The sequence below is a fragment of the Cherax quadricarinatus genome, chromosome 3 (assembly GCF_038502225.1).
Source record: "Cherax quadricarinatus isolate ZL_2023a chromosome 3, ASM3850222v1, whole genome shotgun sequence".
NCBI classification, from domain to species: domain Eukaryota; kingdom Metazoa; phylum Arthropoda; class Malacostraca; order Decapoda; family Parastacidae; genus Cherax; species Cherax quadricarinatus.
Genome location: NC_091294.1, coordinates 59,783,265 through 59,810,411, shown reverse-complemented (window position 1 = coordinate 59,810,411; position 27,147 = coordinate 59,783,265). Strand labels below are relative to the sequence as shown.

The following is a 27,147-nucleotide window of genomic DNA, read 5'->3' as shown; positions in this document are numbered from 1 at the left end:
GGTGAGCAATGGGGTGGGTAAGTGACGGTGTGGGTGAGTGATGAGTCGGTGAGTGATAGGGTGGGTGAGTGATAGGTTGGTGAGTGATGTTATGGATGAGTGATTGTGTGGGTGAGTGATGGGGTGAGTGATGGAGTGGGTGACTGATGGTGTAGGAGAATGATGTGGGTGAGTGATGGGTTGAGTGAGTGATGGGTTGGGGAGTGATGGGTGGGTTAGTGATGGTGTGGGTGAGTGATGATGTGCGTGGTTGATGGGATTGTGTGGATGAGTGATGGGTGGGTGAGTGATGTTGTGGGTAAGTGATGGGTTGGTGAGTGATTCTGTGGGTGTGTGTTGGGTGTGTGAGTGATGGGGTGGATGAGTGAAAGTGTGGGTGAGTGATAGTGTGGGTGGGTGATGGGTTGGGTGAGTGAGGGGTGGGTTAGTAATGGTGTGGGTGAGTGATGGGGTGCGTGAGTGATGTGTGGATAAGTGATATTGTCGGTGAGTGATGGGGTGGGTGAGTGATGTAGGTTAGTGATGGGTGGGTGGGTGATGAGGTGGGTGAGTGATGGGGTGAGTGACGGGGTGGGTGATGGATGAAGTGGGTGAGTGATGGGTGGGTGAGTGATGTTGTGGATGATTGATGTGGTGGGTGAGGGATGAGGTGGGTGAGTGAAGATGTGGGTGAGTGATAGATGGGTGAATGATTCTGTGGGTGAGAGATGGGGTGGGTGACTGATGGTGTGGGTGAGTGATGGTGTGGGTGAGTGATGGTGTGGGTGAGTGATGCTGTGGGTGAGTGATGGGGTGAGTGATGAGATCTGTGAGTAATTGTGTTTGTGAGTGATGATGTGGGTGAGTGATGGGTTGGGTGAGTGATGAGTGGGTTAGTGATGGCGTAGGTGAGTGATGGGGTGCGTGAGTGATACGTGGATGAATGATGTTGTCGGTGAGTGATGGTGTGGGTTAGTGATGGGTGAGTGATAAGGTGGGTGTGTGATGGGGTGAGTGATGGGGTGGGTGAGTTATGTGGGTGAGTGATGAGTGGGGCAGTAATGTTGTGGGTGAGTGATAGGGTGGTTGAGTAATGGGGTGAGTGATGGTATAGGTGAGTGATGAGTGGGTGAGTGATGGGTTGGGTCAATGAGGGGTGGGTGATTTATGGCGAGGGTGAGTGAGTGATGGGTTGAGTGAGTGATGGGTGTGTGAGTGATGTGGATGAGTGATGATGTGGCTGAGTGAAGGGATGGGTGATTCGTAGTGTAGGTGAGTGATGGGTCGGTGACTGATGGTTGGGTGAGTATTACAACCCAGGACTCCGAAAGGCCTGTTATCCTGGGTGTAAATGGAGAAAAATAAACAGCAGGAAAACTTTTGACTTGTATTATCCTTCACCAGTTTAGAACAGAAGTATGCACACTATATACACTATGTACAACAATAGATATTAGTGCACTCCACGGTAAGCAAGGCAGAATAGAAGCCACTAGAGAGCAGACCGTGCTTCAACCAGCTCTAGAATGGGAATGACAAGGGCAGACAGGAGAGTGGTACCCACAACACCTCTGCGATTGCCAAAACCATCTTATTGGCTGGAACCTGTATACTGATTGAACGACGGGGCCCCATCATCAACACTAGTACCTGGTTTGCTGGTTGGGGGAGATAGCCTTTCAATGAGTGTGTGTACATGCGCCCAATAAAGGTTACGTACTCTTTGCATGCCACAGTGAGTGATGGTGTTGGGAGTGATGCGAGGGTGAGTGATGGTGTGGGGAGTGATGCGAGGGTGAGTGATGGTGTGGGTGAGAGATCTGGTGGGTGAGTGATGGTGTGGGTGAGTGATGCGAGGGTGAGTGATGGTATGGGTGAGTGATGTTGTAGGTGAGTGATGGGCTGGGTGAGTGTTACTGTGGGTGAGTGATTGGGTGGGTGAATGTTACTGTGGGTGAGTGACGGGGTGGGTGAGTGATGGTATGGGTGAGTAACGGGTGGGTCAGTGATGTTGTGAATGAGTGATGGTGTGGGTGAGTGATGTGGCAGGTGAGGGATGGGGTGGGTGACTGACGGTGTGGGTGAGTGATGAGTGGGTGAGTGATGGTGTGGGTGAGAAAAGGGGTGGGTGAGTGATGTGGGTGAGTGATGGGGTGGGAGAGTGATATTGTGGGCGAGTGATGGGGTGGGTGAGTGATGTGGGTGAGTGATGGGGTTGGGTGAGTGATATTGTGGGCGAGTGATGGGGTGGGAGAGTGATGATATCTGTGAGTGATGGGTGGGTCAGAGACTTTGTGAGTGAGTGATGAAGTGGGTGAGTAATGGTGTGGATGAGTGATGGGGTGAGTGATTGTGTGGGTGAGTGATGCGTGGGCGAGTGATGGGGTGGGTGAGTGATGATATCTGTGAGTGATGGGTGGGTCAGAGACTTTGTGAGTGAGTGATGAAGTGGGTGAGTAATGGTGTGGATGAGTGATGGGGTAAGTGAGTGATTGTGTGGGTGAGTGATGCGTGGGCGAATGATGGGGTGGGTGAGTGATGATATATGTGAGTGATGGGTGGGTCAGAGACTTTGTGAGTGATGAAGTGGGTGAGTAATGGTGTGGATGAGTGATGGGGTGGGTGAGTGATGGTGTTGGTGAGTGATGGTGTGGGTGAGTGACGGGTTGGGTGAGTGATGGGTGGGTTAGTAATGGTGTGGGTGAGTGATGGGGTGCGTGAGTTATGGGTGGATGAGTGATGTCGGTGAGTGATGGGGTGGGTGAGTGATGTGGGTGAGTGATGGGTGGGAGAGTGATGCTGTGGGTGAGTGATGGGGTAGGTGAATCATGGGGTGGGTGAGTGATGGTATGGGTGAGTGATGAGTGAGTGATGGGGTGGGCGAGTGATAGGTTGGTGAGTATTACAACCCAGGAGTCCCAAAGGCCTGTTATCCTGGGTGTAAAGGGAGCAAAATATACACAGCAGAAAAACTTTTGACTTATATTATCCTTCACCAATTTAGAACAGAAGTATGTACTCTATATACACTATGTACAACAATAAATATTTGTGCACTCCACGGTAAACAAGGCAGAATAGAAGCCACTAGAGAGCAGACCGTGCTTCAACCAGCACAAGACTGGGAATGACAAGGGCAGACATGTGAATGGTACCCACATCACCTCTGTGATTGCCAAAACCATCTTATTGGCTGGAACCTGGGTGCTGATTGCACAACGGGGCCCCATCATCAACCCTTAGTACCTGGTTTGCTTGTTTTGGGAGATAGCCTTTCAATGAGGGTGTGTACATGCGCCGAATATAGGTTACGTACTCTTTGCATGCCACACCCCCATCCCAAGAGGGCTCAGGATTAGGCTCCCACCTCCCAGTGGTAACTGTGCTGCTGTGGCACCAAATAATTGGACCGCCTTTCCTCTCAACCATCCAACTCTTAGATAGAGCTGAGCTTTATTCATGACTAAAAGCCAAACCCTAAACTCAGAGCGAGACAGCAGACAGTGGGGCTAGCATAGGTCCAAAGAGCGGCAGGACGGTATCCCGCACTCCCTCACTAAAAAAAAAAAGAGCTTGAAAAGGGTTACCACAGGTCCCTAAAATCCTAACCTAGTATATAATTATAATTATGGGTTTTAGACTCTTGATAAAGAGTCTGCCAACTTATTTTCTTGGCCGGCACTGTGTAATATTCTGAGAGAATAGGGTTGCAGTTGTAGACTCCATCTCATGAGCCTCGCATTTTGGTTCTTCATTTCTTGGAGATATACTAGAGGGTTGTGGTCGCCATAGACAGTGACCACATGCGAAGTCTGGCCTACGTAAACATCGAAGTGCTCCAAAGCCATTACCAGCACGAGGGCTTTTTCGATAGTAGAGAAAACCCTCTGCAACTCCTCGTCCCCAACCCCAGACTCACAAGCATCAACCTGTAATGAGAAAGGTTTGAGAAGTCTGGAGACAAAAGAATGGGTGCAGTACACAATAATCTTTTTGCTTTAGTGAAAGCATTTTGGCATTCTGGGGTCCAAATAAAGGGAACTTTGTGACTGGTAAGAGAGGTAAGAGGCGCTACAATATCTTAAATTTTTTTACAGAATCTTCTGTAAAATCCTATCATGCCTAGGAAGCATTGAAGAGACTTCCTATCATGTTGAACTGGATAATCTTTAATGGCAAGAACTTTAGCAAATTTAGGAGCAACTTTGCCACTACCTACTTCATGGCCTAGAAAAGTAACAGTGGCCTGGCCAAATGAAGACTTAGATAAATTAACAGCTAAATAGGAACTCTGAAAGATCTCAAAGAGAGCCTTAAGTCTAAATAGGTGTTGATCCCAAGTATCAGACACACTACAATATCATTCAGGTATGCTGCCGTGCCTTCGAGTCCTTTAATAGCCTGATGGATAAGTTTCTGGAATGAAGAGGGGGAATTTTTCATCCCGAAGGGGGTAACTGTATATTGATAATGACCTCTTGGAATTACGAAGGCAGAGATTTCCTTTGCCTTATCCATCAAAGGTACCTGATAGTAACCTTTAAGGAGATCTAACTTGGACACAAAAGTAACCTTACTCACAAAGTTGATTACGTCATCTAGGCAAGGAAGAGGGTAAGCATCTGTGATTGTGACCTCATTCACCTTACGGTAGTCTGTACACATACGAAAACCTCCATCAGCTTTTTTAACAAGGATGCACAGTGAAGCCCATGGACTAGATGACTCCTCCACTAATCCATGCTCTAACAGAAATTCTACCTCCTGCTGAAGTAGCTTCTGCTTTTCAGGATTAGATCTGTAGGGGGAGGTTTAGAGTTTAGGTTTAGAGTTTCCCACATCTACGTCATGATAACCTAACTTACATTTTTTCGACACATCCGAAAAAATATCAGGGAATGACTGTAGAAGCGCAGCTAAACTTGTTGCTTGAGTTTCAGATAGCCCCACCATTAAAGGGCTAGGATCCTTGAGGAGGACAGAGTTTGGAAGCTTGACATTAATTTCAGAAATAGAGTGCAAAGAGTCAGAGTTGTCCTCAGAGGTAGAGGACAGAGTCATTACTGGGACTTTATGTGGTGTATGAAAAGATTTTAATTGATTAATGTGGTAAGTTTTAGTTTTTGAGGTCTTATTAAGGGGAGATACCACATAATTTACATCAGATAATTTACTTACAATTTGCATAGGCCCCGTATATCTAGCTTTCAAGGTGTGGCCAGGTATAGGTTCCTGTAGCAACACCTTGTCTCCTGGATAGAAGGAGCGGAATTGTGCATTTCTGTCATTCCTCTGTTTCATTTTATTTTGAGCTGCCTTTAGGTTAGCCTTCGTTAACTGACGTGCCACCTGCAACCTTGAAGACGGGTTGTAGAGTGTTGAGCTAACGTCTTCTACCATCCATCCTTCTTTGAGCACCCAAAGAGGACTTTGTACATTGTGCCCAAAGATCAGCTCAAACGGACTATACCCGGTAGACTCCTGCACAGTTTCTCTTATTGAAAACAGCAACGAAGGTAGTGATTCATCCCAGTCTGTAGGAAAATGCATACAAAAAGTTCTCATCACGGTTTTTAACGTCTGATGGAATCTTTCCAAGGTTAGTACCTTGATCACTTTGAATAGTTTTAGGAACGCCAAAACAAGAAATAAATCTGGTTAAAGCCTTGAGAATAGCTTTAGTATTAATACTGCGCATGGGAATTGCTTCAGAGTATCTAGTTACTCTATCCATAATGGTAAATAAGTACTAATTTCCAGACTTTGACCTAGGTAGTGGACCTACACAATCTATAATTAAATCTGCAATCTGCAAAAAGTTCTCCATCAGCAGGTATAGGCTGGAGAGGTGCAGGTTTAATGGAATGTCCAGGTTTCCCAACTTGCTGACATTCTCGGCAACACCGGATATGATTCTTCACATCCTGCCTTAATTTTGGCCAATAAAATTCTTTTGTGATTCTATATAATGTTTTAGTAATTCCTAGGTGACCTCCTAATGAAGTATTATGAGCTATATTCAATATTTGAGGTCTAAACTTGGAACCACTAACCTGTTTGACAGTTGCCGGCCCTCTATATCTCCTTACCAGTCTCAGTGTAGATCAAATAGTCATTTTTAAGTTCATACTTGACTGGATGATCTGAAAAGGATTTACCCATGGCTGCCTGAAAAGCGAAATTCAAAGAAGGGTCCTTTCATTGTTCCTCCCGGAAGGACAGTCCCTCGGGCATGGAAACAGAGATATCTGGCAATCCTGCAACCCTGGAATAGGAAGGCTTGATCTGGGTCTGTTCCCTTAATTTACGAGGCTCTGGCCAGTTTTCCTCGTAAAACAAATTGGCTATTCCAAGATCAGAGTAGTCCAAGGATAGGTCAGCATTTTCACCAGACAACCCTTGGGATGTTGCCCAAGTTATGGCCAACACCGGAGAAGAATTAATCATCATGGGTTCAGGACATACACTAGCAGTGGTAATGTTATTACCCAGTAATAACATGGCATCTTTCCTGGGGAATCCCTTGGATACATGCACGGTCAAGTATCCGGTGTAATATTTCCACTGTACATAAATTCTATGCAAGGGGACAGAAAAAATTGCTCCTCCAAATGCTTCCAGAAAAACAGAGGATTGCAGGGAGGTGTTCTTGGAAAGGGGAAGTACTCCCTCTCTTATAAGTGAGCAATATGCTCCAGTATCTCTAAAGGTTTTGACTTCAGTTGTTTTTGAGTCTTCCTGAAGGGAAATACGACTCTGACAGTAATAAGGGACCATCCCTTTCTCTACTTCTTTCAGGGACATGTTACTGTAGGTTTTCCCAATGAGTTGGGGTTTGTGGGGGCAGTTGGGACGGATGTGACCTACTTTATTAGAGAGGAAGCAGACGACAGGCTTGCCCTTAACTCCCTGCTGATGTTGCAACTGGTGTCACTCTGGCTGGTGTCTCTCTGTTGTCTAGTTGCACCTTGTTGAGGGGTTTGTCTCTCACCAGGTGGACCATAAGTTGAGTAGCGTGGCTCACCAGGTGACTTAGTTGGCTGACGTAGACGTTCTCCCTCCGGCTGGCACTTCATCCTCCAAGGTTGACGATCTCTGTTCATGCCAGGTTGTTGAAAAGAGAGATGGGACCGCTCGGACAAGGAGCACTTAGTTTCAAAGGTATCAGCCAACCTGGTTACCTCCAATGCAGTGGTTAAGTCACGATCCTGCAGAAAGACTCTAACCTCTGGTCCCACAGACTCCAGCAGGTTGTCAACCAGAATAAGCTGCACAAGATCATCGAAGGTAGCAACACCACTTGCTTTATACCAGCTGGTAAAAGCTTTGGTCTGCTGTTGCACAAAATCAACCAGGGATTGACCAAGCTGTCGTCTGCCTAATTAGAACGACTTTCTGTACTTAGCTGGGATACATGTATATGCTCCCAAAACTGTGGGCTTTACTACTTTATAATCAGAAAAATCAGTGTCATTTAGCACTGATGTAAATTCCTGTGCCTTACCAAACAATGTTGTGTGAACCAACGATGCCCAATGCTGTTCTGGTCACCTCAAGGCTCGAGCCTGATTTTCGAAAGTTTCGAAAAATTGTTCTGGTTCTGCCTCATTGAAGCGGGGAACAAGCTGTACTGCTTTCTGTAAACTAAAGTCATTTACAACTTGTGAAAACTGCCTTCTTTCTTTTTCCCTATCAAGCTCTTCCTTGGCAAACGCCCTCTGTTCCCTAGTCCGCTCAAGATTGATTTTCGCCTACTCAAGTGCCAACACAGCTGATTCGCTTTCAGACAACCCTGTTGCACGAGATTGACGATTTTGCTCCGTTGATGTATCATTTTCCCCCTGCGAGAACCTAGGAGTTTTATTCCTGGCTCCCGTAGAGGAAGGAGTCTGATGTGCCATCTCCTCTTCCCGAAGTTTGTCGGTGACCAGTGAACGCAGTTGTGCAGCTGTGAGAGTGCATTCGTAATCAATGCCAATGGAATGAGCAATTTGCCAACAACGCTGTAGGGACAATTTAGGCAAGTTAAATAAAGTATATGCCGACACAAGACGTCTGACTCGTCTAGGTGGCATACCCCAATGTACAGGTTATTTGCTATGCACAGTACGATTGCAGAATACCCCAACGTAACACGTTATTTGCAGAACACGCTTACCTATGCACAGTACGACTGCAGAATATTTACACTCAAACGTCACACGTTATTTGCAGGATACGCTTAGCTATGCACAATGCAGCTGCAGAATGTGCACATACACTTGCAAGATGGATACACAATAGCAAAGCTGACTGCAAAATCCTCACACAAAACTGACTGTAGTGAAGCGAACACACCGGACAAGCTAGTAGCGAGCTGTTGAACGATCATACAATAGCAAGGCTGACCATAGCAAGGCAATTGACATGCAAAGCTAATGCAATGCCAGATTGCAAGCTACACAATGTTCCTGTTTCCAGCGACACCCTAGGCTCAACCCATGCTCTAAGTCCAGCTCCAGCTCTCGGACAGGCTACCCATATTACAACCCAGGAGTCCCAAAGGCCTGTTATCCTGGGTGTAAAGGGAGCAAAATAAACACAGCAGAAAAACTTTTGACTTGTATTATCCTTCACCAATTTAGAGCAGAAGTATGTACACTATATACACTATGTACAACAATAGGTATTAGTGCACTCCACGGTAAACAAGGCAGAATAGAAGCCACTATAGAGCAGACCGTGCTTCAACCAGCTCTAGAATGGGAATGACAAGGGCAGACAGGTGAGTGGTACCCACATCACCTCTGCGATTGCCAAAACCATCTTCTCGTTGGCTGGAACCTGGGTGCTGACTGGACGACGGGGCCCCATCATCAACCCTTAGTACCTGGTTTGCTTGTTGGGGGAAATAGTCTTTCAATGAGGGTGTGTACATGTGCCGAATAAAGGTTAAGTAATCTTTTGCATGCCACAGTGAGTGATGTTGTGGGTGAGTCATGGGTGGGTGAGTGATTGTGTGGGTGAGTGATGGGGTAGGTGAGTGATGGTGTGGGTGAGTGATGGTGTAAGTGCATGATGGGTGGGTGAGTAATGGGGTGGGTTAGTGATGGGGTGGGTGAGTGATGGGTTGGGTGAGTGATTGGTGGGTTAGTGATGGTGTGTGTGAGTGATGAGGTGCGGGAGAGATGCGGTGAGTGTTGGGGTGGGTGAGTGATGTTGTGGGTGAGTGATGGGTGAATGAGTGATTGCGTCGGTGAGTGATGGGTAGGTGACTGATGGGGTGGGTGACAAATGGTGTAGGTGAGTTATGGGGTGTGTGAGTGATGGGCTGGGTGAGTGATGGGTGGGTTAGCAATGGTGTAGGTGAGTGATCGGGTGCGTGAGTGATGGGGTGAGTGACGGGGTACGTGAGTGATGGGGTGAGTCATGATGTGGGTGAGTCATGATGTGGGTGAGTGATGGTGTGGGTGAGTGATGGGTGAGTGAGTGATGTCGGTGGGTGATGGTGTGTGTAAGTGATGGGTGGGTGAGTGATGGGGTGAGTTATGGGGTGGGTGAGTGATGGTGTGGGTGAGTGATGAGGTGGGTGAGTGATGGGGTGGCTGAGTGATGTGGGTGAGTGATGAGTGAGTGATGGGGTGGGTGAGTGATAGGCTGGTTAGGGATGTTGTGGGTGAGTGATAGGTAGGTGAGTGATTGTGTGGGTGAGTGATGGGTGGGTGACTGATGGGGTGGGTGACAAATGGTGTAGGTGAGTGATGGGGTGGCTGAGTGATGGGGTGCGTGAGTGATGGGGTGAGTGATGGGGTGCGTGAGTGATGGGGTGAGTCAAGGGGTGGGTGAGTGATGGTGTGGGTGAGAGATAGGGTGGGTGGTTGATGGGTGGTTACCTGGATACCTGGAGGTTATTCCGGGGATCAACGCCCCCGCGGCCCGGTCCATGACCAGGCCTCCCGATGGATCAGGGCCTGATCAACTAGGCTGTTAATGCTGGCCGCACGCAGTCCAACGTACGAGCCACAGCCCGGCTGATACGGCACTGACTTAAGGTATCTGTCCAGCTCTCTCTTGAAGGCAGCCAGGGGTTTATTGGCAATTCTCCTAATGCTTGATGGGAGGCTGTTGGACAGTCTTGGGCTCCGGACACTTATGGTGTTTTCCCTTAGTGTACCAATGGCGCCCCTACTTTTTATTGGTGAGTGATGGTGTGCGTGAGTCATGGGTGTGTGAGTGATGTTGTGGGTGAGTCATGGGTGTGTGAGTGATGTTGTGGGCGAGTCATGGGTGTGTGAGTGATGTTGTGGGTGAGTCATGGGTGTGTGAGTGATGTTGTGGGTGAGTCATGGGTGTGTGAGTGATGTTGTGGGTGAGTCATGGGTGTGTGAGTGATGTTGTGGGTGAGTCATGGGTGTGTGAGTGATGTTGTGGGTGAGTCATGGGTGTGTGAGTGATGTTGTGGGTGAGTCATGGGTGTGTGAGTGATGTTGTGGGTGAGTCATGGGTGTGTGAGTGATGTTGTGGGTGAGCGATGCAGGGGGTGAGGGATGAGGTGGGTGAGTGATGGTGTGGGTGATTGATGGTGTGAGTGAGTGATGGTGTGGGTGAGTGATGGGTGGGTGAGTGATGGTGTGGATGAGAGATGGGGTGGGTGAGTGATGGGGTACGTGTCATGATAGGATATATAGTTAAAAAAATAGGTCATACGAGAGAAATTGTGGAATGAAAGGGTGTATGGGACGCATGGGAGGGTGGGATGAGGTGGGTGGGATTAGAAGGTGGATGGGATGAGAGACTGGGTGGGATGAGAGTGTAGGTGAGATGAGAGAATAGGTGCAATGGAAGTCTGTGTAATGAGAGTGAGGGTGGAATGAGTGTGATTGGGATGAAATGGTGAGTGGAATAAGAGGAAGGGTGGGATGAGAGCGTGTGTGGAATGAGATGGAGATGGAGGGTGGGATGAGAGTGTGGGTGCGATGAGACTGTGGGGTGTGATGAGGGGATTGGTGCGATGAAAAGGTGGGTTTGATGAGAGGGTGGGTGTGATAAGTGCGTGTGTGTGATGAGAGGGTAGGTGTAATATATATATATATATATATATATATATATATATATATATATATATACCTGGAGTTTACCTGGAGAGAGTTTCGGGGGTCAACGCCCCCGCGGCCCGGTCTGTGACCAGGCCTCCTGGTGGATCAGCGCCTGATCAACCAGGCTGTTGCTGCTGGCTGCACGCAAACCAACGTACGAGCCACAGCCCGGCTGATCAGGAACTGACTTTAGGTGCTTGTCCAGTGCCAGCTTGAAGACTGCCAGGGGTCTGTTGGTAATCCCCCTTATGTGTGCTGGGAGGCAGTTGAACAGTCTCGGGCCCCTGACACTTATTGTATGGTCTCTTAACGTGCTAGTGACACCCCTGCTTTTCATTGGGGGGATGGTGCATCGTCTGCCAAGTCTATATATATATATATATATATATATATATATATATATATATATATATATATATATATATATATATATATATATATATATATATATATTATTGTAACCACGAGCGAGTGGTATTGATCAATAACAACACTGCGCTAGCCAAGGATTCGAACCCATGTTGTACTGGCCTGCCTCATGGTAAGCGAGAACCACATGACGCTTTAAACCACAGGACCACCCAACCCTACAAGAATGGCGCAGCCAGCAAACAGCTAGCTGTTGGGCCGCCATCCGAGGGTTACAATAATATATAAATACTGCTCGTGAGGCTAGTACACCATACAGGGATGATAATGAAATTAGCTTAGAAGCTCCCACAACTCTGTATGCCCTCGAATGGCGGCCCAACAGCTAGCTGTGTGCTGGCTGCGCCATTCTTGTAGGGTTGGGTGGTCCTGTGGTTTAAAGCTTCATGTGGTTCTTGCTTACCATGAGGCAGGCCAGTACAACATGGGTTCGAATCCTTGGCTAGCGCAGTGTTGTTATTGATCAATACCACTCGCTCGTGGTTACAATAATGTATATATATATATATATATATATATATATATATATATATATATATATATATATATATAAAAGATGATAAAAATATCCTTATTATATCAATGGTTATTGAGGTAGTAATTAGTTGTGTTAGGTTATTTACACAATTTTATGTACGATAGGATATAGGGAGCATCTCAAGCACTGTCTTGAGTATGGCTTGAGGCATCATCACTGGAGGATGTGCCAGTCTTTGCTCTGGGTTTGAACACTCTTTGCCTAGGATGTAGCAAAATGTATAAACCTTTGAGATGTAAATATCAGGTAATGAGAAGGAAGATATTAATGAAGCTACAGGTTGTGAGATGAATGTTTCTGGGGTTGGGGTGTGTTGTTTCCTGTCTTAGGTGTTTCTACATTGGCTTACAACTGGGATTATTGCATTACGATTATTATATTTCTTGCAAAGGGAACGTATCGTGCTTAATAACTATATTATTATGTAGAGGTTTTTGGGGGATTATAACCGAGCAAATTTTGGCTGGGTTTTTATTTAGCCCTATTGTGGTTATTATTTTTTCTTATATTTGTTATGTTTAGTTATATTTCAGTATTTATATATAATATTTACTTACATTCCCCATTCCAGATGTAAATTAGTGGCATTATTATATTCTATTCTTCTCTCTTCTCTATTCCTTTTCTCAAATCCATTTATTTTTTACATTCATTTCCCATTCCGTCACTACAATTTGTTCCACCAGTCCTCTTCTCAAGCATGTCATCACAGTTTCTTCTAAATGTCCCTTTTCTAAAAATCGTCATGAATAGAGTGTGAGGGTGGATGGAGTGAGAGTGGGATATGAGGGTGGATGAAGTTAGAGTTGGTGGGGTGTGAGGGTGGATGGAGTAACAGCGGATGGGGAGTGATGGTGGGTGGGGTGAAGCAGACAGTAGCAGGCAGTGAGACAAGGTTCCGCTGACTCATCTCAGGAAGTAATCTATATATACATATACTCTGGCAGACATACACACGTCTCACCTTCACTACGTCTCGTAGTTCAGTCACCAGTGTTATCATTCTTGTAGTTGAGTGTTATCAAAGTCTCGTAATTCAGTCATCAATGTTGGCAAAGCCTCGCAATACAGTGACGATTGTTATCAAAATCTCGTAGCTCACAGCTCTCCTGTGTTTGTATATTTCCCATTAATTTTTCATATTCAATGATTATTGATGTGTTGGAATCATTCTCTTCTGGAATCATTCTGTTGGTGACCGTTGTGACTCCTCTTATTAGACTTTCTCAACCACAGATCACTTTTCTGTGGCTCTGTGTTCTTTGTCCATACCAGCACCTTTCGTGTTACCTCGGCCTCCATTGCTATCTTGTATATCATACTCTTCTAGGGTCTAGTATCACTGCCTTCTTAATGTCTCGAAATTATAGTTTGCTCACTCTTCGTTTCTTGATTTGATCTGTGTCAGTTTGTGAAGAAATATTTGCAGTTCTTCAGCCAGTTTTCGTGTCGTGTGGTAATGACCAGCATCTACAGGTTTTCTTCTAATATTTTAATATCGTTCTTATTAATTTACTAAGAATATTTTTCATGAATACTGGTCTGTAATTTATAGCCTCTTGTCTATCACCTTTCTCAAAAATTAATATTACTTTTGCTATTTTACAGTTGCCAAGAGAATCAGTGAGTATTGTTTAGTTGAAGTAATGGACAGGAAGTTTCCCCTACCAGCCTCCTCGTCCCTTATCTAACTCTGTCACTTTCTCTTCACTAAGTAAATAAATGTCTAGATAGCAGCCACTTGTTGCTATGCAAATTCTAGTTTATCCCTTCTGCCTTTGATTTAGACAGTGCAGCAATCATCCTATTATACAATGTAAAGTATTTAATACTTTGCATTACATGTTTCACAGATAAAATCTCAGCAAAACTCATCTTCATGAGTTTCTTCACAGGATAATTTCTAGATGTCAAATCCAGGAACTGTTTTCAACGTGTCACTCTGGGTCCAAGAGAAGGCATTAACGTCCCAGAAAATTATAGCATGACAAGAGTTATCTAGGATGATTGTACTTGCTGGAGTACAATCTCTCTTAGTCCTCGCTGCTGCTAGTGTTGCTCTCTCACTCACAGGCAACTGTTATGTTTCCTAAGGGTTTAATAAATGCTTCTCCATGAAGCAATAATAAAATAATAATAATAATAATAATAATAATAATAATAATAATAATAATCTATCATTGATTTTTATGGGGTTTATGAGTGTAATAGTTTTCTATGGTCATTTTGTTGTTTGGCGACTGGTTATGTATTGATGCAGCAGATAATTTAGACCTACAGTAATTGTTCCAGTTGTGAAATTTTTAGACGCTGACTGTTTCATCTCATGGAACCTCATTTATTATTATTACCAAAACTAAGCGCTAGACATATCAAGATCGATATACTATTAGACATGTCTGATTTATGTAATAAGGATTATATCTGATATTCTTTATCTTTTCTCTCATTTATGCAGTCCATATTCATGTTCAAAAATTTAATACTTGTTTTTCTCTGTTTTTTGTTTGGGTATCCCATAGCTGTTTGTTGTATGGGCGTTGTTTGTGCTGTTGGGTAGTTGAGAAGGGAGACGTGGAGTAGACCTGAGGGGGGAGCCAATTGGTTAGGGTGGACTGAGAGGATTGTGAGGCTGGGGTCCGGAAGTGGAAGAGATGGGAAGAACGACAGTGTAGTGTGTGCAGACCACTGCAGTGTGCCAGGCGCTGCTACACACAAAAAGAAGAGGTATTTTAGTAAGACAGTAACAGTATAGCTGGGCGGTGCAGTACACTTGGCACAGTACCACTCGTTCAATGGAAAAAAAGTTGCTCTCTCCTCCCTCAATATACCAAGAGACTGTGACAAAAACGCTTTGCCAACTTGACAAGGACAACCTGCTGCCCTTACAAAGCCATCCGTCCACCGTGAAAGGGCCAAGGTGGCCACCAGACTTCTAAGCAGAAGTCTGCGGTTTAAATCACTGCAGATCTGAAAAAAAATTGAATGATTTTTCGCTGTGATCCTTCTAACGTGTAGTCCCATTTAATACCTCCGTTGTAATAGATACATGGAATTACAATATAAAAAAAAAGAGTCCAGTCTACACAATGGTCTATGTTCCTATTATGAACTAACAATGATCAGAATAAAACAAAAGAAATGTACTGCAACTGCTAGACCGTATTAGACTGTAGTTTCCAGCTGCCAGGAATCTCTCTAGTTTTTATTCTACTGTTATACGCGTCTGTTGGCAGGTGATCAGAATTCATCATAGCGATGCTGAGGTTATGGATAAACTTCACAGTGAAGCATCAGTGGTCCTAACTGCCTAAATAACACGATAATATTATTTAGTCATAAGTAAACGCTAAACCCAGCAGCCTAAGATGTTTTTCTCTCGGACAACAGAGCACAAGGTATTGTAACAAGGTATTGTAACAAGGTATTGTAACAAGGTATTGTAACAAGGTATTGTAACAAGGTATTGTAACAATGTATTGTAACAAGGTATTGTAACAAGGTATTGTAACAAGGTATTGTAACAAGGTATTGTAACAAGGCATTGTAACAAGGTATTGTAACAAGGTATTGTAACAATGTATTGTAACAATGTATTGTAACAATGTATTGTAACAAGGTATTGTAACAAGGTATTGTAACAAGGTATTGTAACAAGGTATTGTAACAATGTATTGTAAGAAGACAGTAATGACGAGTCGTTTTCTCCACTGACACTCACCAGTCCAACATTGATACTCACCAGTCCAACATTGATACTCACCAGTCCAACATTGATACTCACCAGTCCAACATTGATACTCACCAGCCCAGCACTGATACTCACCAGCCCAGCATTGATACTCACCAGCCCAGCATTGATACTCACCAGCCCAGCACTGATACTCACCAGCCCAGCATCGATACTCACCAGCCCAGCATTGATACTCACCAGCCCAGCATTGATACTCACCAGTCCAGCATTGATACTCACTAGCCCAGCAGTGATACTCACCAGTCTAGCATTGATACACACCAGTCTAGCATTGATACTCACCAGTCCAGCATTGATACTCACCAGTCCAGCATTGATACTCACCAGCCCAGCATTGATACTCACAAGTCCAGCATTGATACTCACCAGTCCAGCATTGATACTCACCAGCCCAGCATTGATACTCACCAGCCCAGCATTGATACTCACCAGTCTAGCATTGATACTCACCAGTCCAGCATTGATACTCACCAGCCCAGCATTGATACTCACCAGCCCAGCATTGATACTCACCAGCCCAGCATTGATGCTCACCAGTCCAGCATTGATACTCACCAGTCCAGCATTGATACTCACCAGTCCAGCATTGGTACTCACCAGCCCAACATTGATAATCACCAGCCCAGCATTGATACTCACCAGCCCAGCATTGATACTCACCAGCCCAGCATTGATACTCACTAGCCCAGCAGCGATACTCGCCAGCCCAGCATTGATACTCACCAGCCCAGCATTGATACTCACCAGTCTAGCATTGATACTCACCAGTCCAGCATTGATACTCACCAGCCCAGCATTGATACTCACCAGCCCAGCATTGATACTCACCAGCCCAGCATTGATGCTCACCAGTCCAGCATTGATACTCACCAGTCCAGCATTGATACTCACCAGTCCAGCATTGGTACTCACCAGCCCAGCATTGATAATCACCAGCCCAGCATTGATACTCACCAGCCCAGCATTGATACTCACCAGCCCAGCATTGATACTCACTAGCCCAGCAGCGATACTCGCTAGCCCAGCATTGATACTCACCAGCCCAGCATTAATACTCACCAGCCCAGCATTGATACTCACCAGTCTAGCATTGATACTCACCAGTCTAGCATTGATACTCACCAGTCCAGCATTGATACTCACCAGTCCAGCATTGATACTCACCAGCCCAGCATTGATACTCACAAGTCCAGCATTGATACTCACCAGTCCAGCATTGATACTCACCAGCCCAGCATTGATACTCACCAGCCCAGCATTGATACTCACCAGTCTAGCATTGATACTCACCAGTCCAGCATTGATACTCACCAGCCCAGCATTGATACTCACCAGCCCAGCATTGATACTCACCAGTCCAGCATTGATAATCACCAGTCCAGCATTGATACTCACCAGCCCAGCATTGATACTCACCAGCCCAGCATTGATACTCACCAGCCCAGCATTGATACTCACCAGCCCAGCATTGATACTCACCAGCCCAGCATTGATACTCACCAGTCCAGCATTGATACTCACCAGCCCAGCATTGATACTCACCAGCCCAGCATTGATACTCACCAGTCCAGCATTGATACTCACCAGCCCAGCATTGATACTCACCAGCCCAGCATTGATACTCACCAGTCCAGCATTGATACTCACCAGCCCAACATTGATACTCACCAGCCCAGCATTGATACTCACCAGCCCAACATTAACAGAGGCCCAACATTAAATGAAGATAGCGTAGTCATCCCTTACTTCTCATTTCTCGGGAAACATTACCAGTCATTGTATCGCTACACTGGTTCCCAAGTTTACATTGAATAGTCGATAACAGTCTCATACTAATGCTCAAGAAGAAAGTAAAAATAGGTGTAGTTAATTTTACTTGATTTATTAAATTGAATTATTAATTTCTTTATTACGGTAGTAAAGGTAAGCAACCGCTCGTAGCGCAAGTACCGAGGATGCTGACCGACACACTCGGAGATGAAGAGCTGAGTGCTCATCAACAGTGCCTGGGTAATCTCTTCACTAAACTCGCGAGAATAGTCTTGACTCGGCTAAAATTATCTGAAGTAGCAGCATTGTTGGCGAGTAAAGTGCCTGCTGGTATGGCAGTGCCTGCTAGTGTGGCACTCTAGAACATACACCCCGTCTGCCTCCCTCTACCTGATGTTAAAACCTGGCTGACCAATACCTTGCTTTTCAAAGCATTCAGGTCGCGACCGAAAAATCCGGATTCGATTTCCGGGCTTCGCAAAGCGTATGGGGAAGTTTTCTTACGATTGCCGCCCCTGCTCACCTAGCAGTATAAATAGGTACAAAGTGCCAGCCAGTTCATTACCACCGTAGCTTGCTTAGCTGTCTGAGGCACAGTCCCGGGACCTGTAATGTGCCTCTCTAAACTTGTGACTACCGCCCTCAGGATGAGTATGAGGTGACTACCTCCACACGATAGGCATGGGGTGACTACCCCCCACACGATGGGCGTGGGGTGACTACCACCCACACAATGGGCATGGGGTGGCTACAGCCCACACAATGGGCATGGGGGTGACTGCAGCCCACACGATGGGCATAGGGTGGCTACCACCCACACGATGGGCATGGGGTGACTACCACCCACACGATGGGCATGGGGTGACTACCACCCACACGATGGGCATTTGGTGACTACAGCCCACACAATGGGCATGGGGGTGACTGCAGCCCACACGATGGGCATGGGGTGGCTACCAGACACACGATGGGCATGGGGTGACTACAGCCCACACGATGGGCATGGGGTGACTACAGCCCACACGATGGGCATGGGGTGACTACAGCCCACACGATGGGCATGGGGTGACTACAGCCCACACGATGGGCATGGGGTGACTACAGCCCACACGATAAACATGGGGTGACTACAGCCCACACGATGGGCATGGGGTGACTACAGCCCACACGATGGGCATGGGGTGACTACAGCCCACACGATGGGCATGAGGTGACTCCAGCCCACAGGAAGGTCATGGGGTGGCTACCACTCACACGATGGGCATGGGGTGACTACGGCCCACACGATGGGCATGGGGTGACTACCACCCACACGATGGGCATGGGGTGATTACAGCCCACACGATGGGCATGGGGTGACTACAGCCCACACGATGGGTAAGGGGTGACTACAGCCCACATGATGCGCATGGGGTGACTACAGCCCACACGATGGGCATGGGTGACTATCACCCAAACGATGGGCATGGGGTGACTACAGCCCACACGATGGGCATGGGGTGCATTATAAAGCTACTAAAATAAGTGGTAGTTGATTGTGATGGACTGCATCCTGGCAAACACTTCAACTGTATTAGAAATTCCAGTGCTATTGTGGCATCGATAAAACACGTCGCTATGTTCGTCATAAAACACGGTGTATGTCACTATGTTAGTTCTAAAACACAGTGTATGTCACTATGTTAGACATAAAACACGGTGTATGTCACTATGTTAGTTCTAAAACACAGTGTATGTCACTATGTTAGTTCTAAAACACAGTGTATGTCACTATGTTAGTTCTAAAACACAGTGTATGTCACTATGTTAGTTCTAAAACACAGTGTATGTCACTATGTTAGTTCTAAAACACAGTGTATGTCCCTATGTTAGTTCTAAAACACAGTGTATGTCACTATGTTAGTTCTAAAACACAGTGTATGTCACTATGTTAGTTCTAAAACACAGTGTATGTCACTATATTAGTTCTAAAACACAGTGTATGTCACTATGTTAGTTCTAAAACACAGTGTATGTCCCTATGTTAGTTCTAAAACACAGTGTATGTCACTATGTTAGTTCTAAAACACAGTGTATGTCACTATGTTAGTTCTAAAACACAGTGTATGTCACTATGTTAGTTCTAAAACACAGTGTATGTCACTATGTTAGACATAAAACACGGTGTATGTCACTATGTTAGTTCTAAAACACAGTGTATGTCACTATGTTAGTTCTAAAACACAGTGTATGTCACTATGTTAGTTCTAAAACACAGTGTATGTCCCTATGTTAGTTCTAAAACACAGTGTATGTCACCATGTTAGTTCTAAAACACAGTGTATGTCACTATGTTAGTTCTAAAACACAGTGTATGTCACTATGTTAGTTCTAAAACACAGTGTATGTCACTATGTTAGTTCTAAAACACAGTGTATGTCACTATGTTAGTTCTAAAACACAGTGTATGTCACTATGTTAGTTCTAAAACACAGTGTATGTCCCTATGTTAGTTCTAAAACACAGTGTATGTCACTATGTTAGTTCTAAAACACAGTGTATGTCACTATGTTAGTTCTAAAACACAGTGTATGTCACTATGTTAGTTCTAAAACACAGTGTATGTCACTATGTTAGACATAAAACACGGTGTATGTCACTATGTTAGTTCTAAAACACAGTGTATGTCACTATATTAGTTCTAAAACACAGTGTATGTCACTATGTTAGTTCTAAAACACAGTGTATGTCACTACATTAGTTCTAAAACACAGTGTATGTCACTATGTTAGTTCTAAAACACAGTGTATGTCCCTATGTTAGTTCTAAAACACAGTGTATGTCACTATGTTAGTTCTAAAACACAGTGTATGTCACTATGTTAGTTCTAAAACACAGTGTATGTCACTATGTTAGTTCTAAAACACAGTGTATGTCACTATGTTAGACATAAAACACGGTGTATGTCACTATGTTAGTTCTAAAACACAGTGTATGTCACTATGTTAGTTCTAAAACACAGTGTATGTCACTATGTTAGTTCTAAAACACAGTGTATGTCCCTATGTTAGTTCTAAAACACAGTGTATGTCACTATGTTAGTTCTAAAACACAGTGTATGTCACTATGTTAGTTCTAAAACACAGTGTATGTCACTATGTTAGACATAAAACACGGTGTATGTCACTATGTTAGACATAAAACACGGTGTACGTCACTATGTTAGTTCTAAAACATAGTGTATGTCACTATGTTAGACATAAAACACGGTGTACGTCACTATGTTAGTTCTAAAACATAGTGTATGTCACTATGTTAGACATAAAACACGGTGTACGTCACTATGTTAGTTCTAAAACATAGTGTATGTCACTATGTTAGACATAAAACACGGTGTACGTCACTGTTAGACATAAAACACAGTGTATGTCACTATGTTAATTCTAAAACACAGTGTATGTCACTATGTTAATTCTAAAACAGTGTATGTCTCTATGTTAGTTCTAAAACACAGTGTATGTCTCTATGTTAGCTCTAAAACACAGTGTATGTCACTATGTTAGTTCTAAAACACAGTGTATGTAGCTATGTTAGTTCTAAAACACAGTGTATGTCACTATGTTAGTTCTAAAACACAGTGTATGTCACTATGTTAGACAAAAAACACGGTGTATGTCACTATGTTAGACATAAAACACGGTGTATGTCACTATGTTAGTTCTAAAACACAGTGTATGTCACTATGTTAGACATAAAACACGGTGTATGTCACTATGTTAGTTCTAAAACACAGTGTATGTCACTATGTTAGACATAAAACACGGTGTATGTCACTATGTTAGTCATAAAACACGGTGTATGTCACTATGTTCGTCATAAAACACGGTGTATGTCACTATATTAATCATAAAACACGGTGTATGTCACTATATTAATCATAAAACACAGTGTATGTCACTATGTTCATCATAAAACACGGTGTATGTCACTATGTTCATCATAAAACACGGTGTATGTCACTATGTTCATCATAAAACACGGTGTATGTCACTATATTAATCATAAAACACGGTGTATGTCACTATGTTCGCCATAAAACACAGTGTATGTCACTATGTTCATCATAAAACACGGTGTATGTCACTATGTTAGACATAAAACACGGTGTATGTCACTATGTTAGACATAAAACACGGTGTATGTCACTATGTTAGACATAAAACACGGTGTATGTCACTATGTTAGACATAAAACACGGTGTATGTCACTATGTTAGACATAAAACACGGTGTATGTCACTATGTTAGACATAAAACACGGTATACGTCACTATGTTAGTCATAAAACACGGTGTATGTCACTATGTTAGACATAAAACACGGTGTATGTCACTATATTAGTCATAAAACACAGTGTATGTCACTATGCTCGTCATAAAACACGGTGTATGTCACTATGTCAGACATAAAACACGGTGTATGTCACTATGTTAGACATAAAACACGGTTTATGTCACTATGTCAGACATAAAACACGGTGTATGTCACTATGTTAACACAAAACACGGTTTATGTCACTATGTCAGACATAAAACACGGTGTATGTCACTATGTTAGACATAAAACACGGTTTATGTCACTATGTTAGACATAAAGCACGGTTTATGTCACTATGTTAGACATAAAACACGGTTTATGTCACTATGTTAGACATAAAACACGGTTTATGTCACTATGTTAGACATAAAACACGGTTTATGTCACTATATTAGACATAAAACACGGTTTATGTCACTATGTTAGACATAAAACACGGTTTATGTCACTATGTTAGACATAAAACACGGTTTATGTCACTATGTTAGACATAAAACACGGTGTATGTCACTATGTCAGACATAAAACACGGTGTTACCGAAGATCACATAGTTCCCCTGCATGTTCTTGTTCCCCTGCATGTTCTTGTTCCCCTGCATGTTCTTGTTCCCCTGCATGTTCTTGTTCCCCTGCCTGTTGTTGTTCCCCTGCATGTTCTTGTTCCCCTGCATGTTCTTGTTCCCCTGCATGTTCTTGTTCCCCTGCATGTTCTTGTTCCCCTGCATGTTCTTGTTCCCCTGCATGTTCTTGTTCCCCTGCATGTTCTTGTTCCCCTGCATGTTCTTGTTCCCCTGCATGTTCTTGTTCCCCTGCATGTTCTTGTTCCCTTGCCTGTTGTTGTTCCCCTGCATGTTCTTGTTCCCCTGCATGTTCTTGTTCCCCTGCATGTTCTTGTTCCCCTGCATTTTCTTGTTCCCCTGCATGTTCTTGTTCCCCTGCATGTTCTTGTTCCCCTGCATGTTCTTGTTCCCCTGCATGTTGTTGTTCCCCTGCCTGTTGTTGTTCCCCTGCATGTTGTTGTTCCCCTGCCTGTTGTTGTTCCCCTGCCTGTTGTTGTTCCCCTGCATGTTGTTGTTCCCCTGCATGTTGTTGTTCCCCTGCCTGTTGTTGTTCCCCTGCCTGTTCTTGTTCCCCTGCCTGTTCTTGTTCCCCTGCCTGTTCTTGTTCCCCTGCCTGTTCTTGTTCCCCTGCCTGTTCTTGTTCCCCTGCCTGTTCTTGTTCCCCTGCCTGTTCTTGTTCCCCTGCCAGCTCTTGTTCCCGTGCCAGCTCTTGTTCCCCTGCCTGTTCTTGTTCCCCTCCCTGTTCTTGTTCCCCTGCCTGTTCTTGTTCCCCTCCCTGTTCTTGTTCCCCTGCCTGTTCTTGTTCCCCTCCCTGTTCTTGTTCCCCTGCCTGTTCTTGTTCCCCTGCCTGTTCTTGTTCCCCTCCCTGTTCTTGTTCCCCTGCCTGTTCTTGATCCCCTGCCTGTTCTTGTTCCCCTGCCAGCTCTTGTTTCCGTGCCAGCTCTTGTTCCCCTGCCTGTTCATGTTCCCCTGCTTGGTCTTGCTTCCCTGCCTGTTCTTGTTCCCTGCCAGCTCTTGTTCCCATGACTGTTCTTGTTCCCCTCCCAGCTCTTGTTCCCCTGCCTGTTCTTGTTCCCTGCCAGCTCTTGTTCCCATGACTGTTCTTGTTCCCCTGCCAGCTCTTGTTCCCCTGCCTGTTCTTGTTCCCTGCCAGCTCTTGTTCCCATGACTGTTCTTGTTCCCCTGCCAGCTCTTGTTCCCATGACTGTTCTTGTTCCCCTCCCAGCTCTTGTTCCCCTGCCTGTTCTTGTTCCCTGCCAGCTCTTGTTCCCATGACTGTTCTTGTTCCCTGCCATGTTCTTGTTCCCCTGCCTGTTGTTGTTCCCCTGCCAGCTCTTGTTCCCATGACTGTTCTTGTTCCCCTCCCAGCTCTTGTTCCCCTGCCTGTTCTTGTTCCCTGCCAGCTCTTGTTCGTTCCCATGACTGTTCTTGTTCCCCTCCCAGCTCTTGTTCCCCTGCCTGTTCTTGTTCCCTGCCAGCTCTTGTTCCCATGACTGTTCTTGTTCCCCTGCCAGCTCTTGTACCCCTGCCTGTTCTTGTTCCCTGCCAGCTCTTGTTCCCCTGCCTGTTCTTGTTCCCCTGCCAGCTCTTGTTCCCCTGCCTGTTCTTGTTCCCCTGCCAGCTCTTGTTCCCCTGCCTGTTCATGTTCCCCTGCTTGGTCTTGTTCCCCTGCCTGTTCTTGTTCCCCTGCCAGCTCTTGTTCCCCTGCCTGTTCATGTTCCCCTGCTTGGTCTTGTTCCCCTGCCTGTTCAAGTTCCCCTGCCTGTTCTTGTTCCCCTGCCAGCTCTTGTTCCCCTGCCTGTTCATGTTCCCCTGCTTGGTCTTGTTCCCCTGCCAGCTCTTGTTCCCCTGCCTGTTCATGTTCCCCTGCTTGGTCTTGTTCCCCTGCCTGTTCTTGTTCCCCTGCCAGCTCTTGTTCTCCTGCCTGTTCATGTTCCCCTGCTTGGTCTTGTTCCCCTGCCTGTTCATGTTCCCCTACCTGTTCCTGATCTCCTGCCAGCTCTTGTTCCCCTGCTTGGTCTTGTTCCCCTGTCAGCTCTTGTTCCCCTGTCAGCTCTTGTTCCCCTGCCTGTTCCTGTTCCCCTGCCTGTTCTTGTTCCCCTTCCTGTTCTTGTTTCCCTGCCAGCTCTTGTTCCCCTGTCAGCTCTTGCTCCTTTCCCTGTTCTTGTTACTCTGCCTGTTCTTGTTCCCCTGCCTGTTCTTGTTCCCCTGTCAGCTCTTGTTCCCCTGCAAGCTCTTATTCTCCTGCCTATTCTTGTTCCCCTACCAGCTCTTGTTCCCCTGCCTGTTCTTGTTCCTCTGCCAGTTCTTGTTCCCCTGCCTGTTCTTGTTCCCCTGCATGCTCTTGTTCCCCTGCCTGTTCTTGTCTATCTGCCTGTTTTTGTTCCTCTGACTGTTCTTGTTCCCCTGTCAGCTCTTGTTCCCCTGCCTGCTCTTGTTCCCCTGCCTGTTCTTGTTCCCCTGCTTGTTCTTGTCTATTTGCCTGTTCTTGTTCCCCTGCCTGTTCTTGTTCCCCTGCCAGCTCTTGTTCCCCTGCCTGCTCTTGTTCCCCTGCCTGTTCTTGTTCCCCTGCTTGTTCTTGTCTATTTGCCTGTTGTTGTTCCCCTACCTGTTCTTGTTCCCCTGCCTGTTCTTGTTCCCCTGTCAGCTCTTGTTCCCCTGCCTGCTCTTGTTCCCCTGCCTGTTCTTGTTCCCCTGCCAGCTCTTGTTCCTCTGCCTGCTTTTGTTCCCCCGCCTGTTCTTGTTCCCCTGCCTGCTCTTGTTCCCCTGCCTGTTCTTGTTCCCCTGCTTGTTCTTGTCTATTTGCCTGTTGTTGTTCCCCTGCCTGTTGTTGTTCCCCTGCCTGTTCTTGTTTCCCTGCCTGTTCTTGTTTCCCAGCCTGTTTTTGTTCCCTTGCCTGTTCTTGCTCCTCTGCCTGTTTTTTCCCCTGCCTGTTCTTGTTCCCCTTACTCTTCTTGTTTTCCTGTCTGTTCTTCTTCGTCAGCCTGTTTTTGTTCCCCTTCCTGTTTTTTCCCCTGCCTGTTCTTGTTCCCCTGCCTGTTCTTGTTCCCCTGCCTGTTCTTGTTCCCCTTCCTCTTCTTGTTTTCCTGTCTGTTCTTCTTCGTCAGCCTGTTCTTGTTCCATTGCCTGTTTTTTCCCCTGCATGTTCTTGTTCTCTTGCTTGTTCTTGTTTCCCTGCCTGTTCTTGTTCCCCGTGGTGGTGAGAGGATGGATGTGGGTAGGAGCGTGGTGGTGAGGGAGTACGATGTGGGTAGGACTGTGGTGGTGAGGGAGGATGATGTGGGTAGCAGCGTGGAGGTGAGGGAGGACGATGTGGGTAGGAGCGTGGTGGTGAGGGAGTACGATGTGGGTAGGACTGTGGTGGTGAGAGAGGATGGATGTGGATAGGAACGTGGTGGTGAGGGAGGATGGATTTGGATAGGAGCGTGGTGGTGAGGGAGATAAGATAAGATAAGATTTCGTTCGGATTTTAACCCCGGAGGGTTAGCCACCCAGGATAACCCAAGAAAGTCAGTGCGTCATCGAGGACTGTCTAACTTATTTCCATTGGGGTCCTTAATCTTGTCCCCCAGGATGCGACCCACACCAGTCGACTAACACCCAGGTACCTATTTGCTGCTAGGTGAACGGGACAACAGGTATAAGGAAACGTGTCGAATGTTTCCACCCGCCGGGAATCGAACCCGGGCCCTCCGTGTGTGAAGCGAGAACTTGAGCCACCAGGCCACCGGATGGATATGGATAGGAACGTGGTAGTGAGGGAGGATGGATGTGGATAGGAATGTGGTGGTAAGGGAGGATGGATGTGGATAGGAGCGTGGTGGTGAGGTAGGATGGATGTGGGTAAGTGCAAGGTGATGAGGGAGGATGGATGTGGGTAGGTCCGTGGTGGTGAGGGAGGATGATGTGGGTAAGAACATGGTGGTGAGGGAGGATGGATGTGGGTAGGTGCGTGGCGGTGAGGAAGGATGATGTGGGTAGGACTGTGGTGGTGAGGGAGGATGGATGTTTACCTGGAGTTTACCTGGAGAGAGTTCCGGGGGTCAACGCCCCCGCGGCCCGGTCTGTGACCAGGCCTCCTGGTGGATCAGAGCCTGATCAACCAGGCTGTTGCTGCTGGCTGCACGCAAACCAACGTACGAGCCACAGCCCGGCTGATCAGGAACTGACTTTAGGTGCTTGTCCAGTGCCAGCTTGAAGACTGCCAGGGGTCTGTTGGTAATCCCCCTTATGTGTGCTGGGAGGGAGTTGAACAGTCTCAGGCCCCTGACACTTATTGTATGGTCTCTTAACGTGCTAGTGACACCCCTGCTTTTCATTGGGGGGATGTTGCATCGTCTGCCAAGTCTTTTGCTTTCGTAGTGAGTGATTTTCGTGTGCAAGTTCGGTACTAGTCCCTCTAGGATTTTCCAGGTGTATATAATCATGTATCTCTCCCTCCTGCGTTCCAGGGAATACAGGTTTAGGAACCTCAAGCGCTCCCAGTAATTGAGGTGTTTTATCTCCGTTATGCGCGCCGTGAAGGTTCTCTGTACATTTTCTAGGTCGGCAATTTCACCTGCCTTGAAAGCCGCTGTTAGTGTGCAGCAATATTCCAGCCTAGATAGAACAAGTGACCTGAAGAGTGTCATCATGGGCTTGGCCTCCCTAGTTTTGAAGGTTCTCATTATCCATCCTGTCATTTTTC

At 45.8% G+C, this 27,147-nt stretch overlaps 1 protein-coding gene across 1 annotated transcript in view; it reads left to right on the top strand.

The window, feature by feature from the left end:
• The window catches only part of LOC128706178 (neuroglian), a gene marked incomplete in the record, with an annotated part of 1,637,481 nt that overhangs the window by 1,182,247 nt on the left and 428,087 nt on the right, over positions 1 to 27,147 (top strand). Inside the window, 1 exon segment of the mRNA XM_070093335.1 lies at positions 13,630 to 13,644. Within this exon segment, the coding sequence (XP_069949436.1) occupies positions 13,630 to 13,644 (15 nt within the window).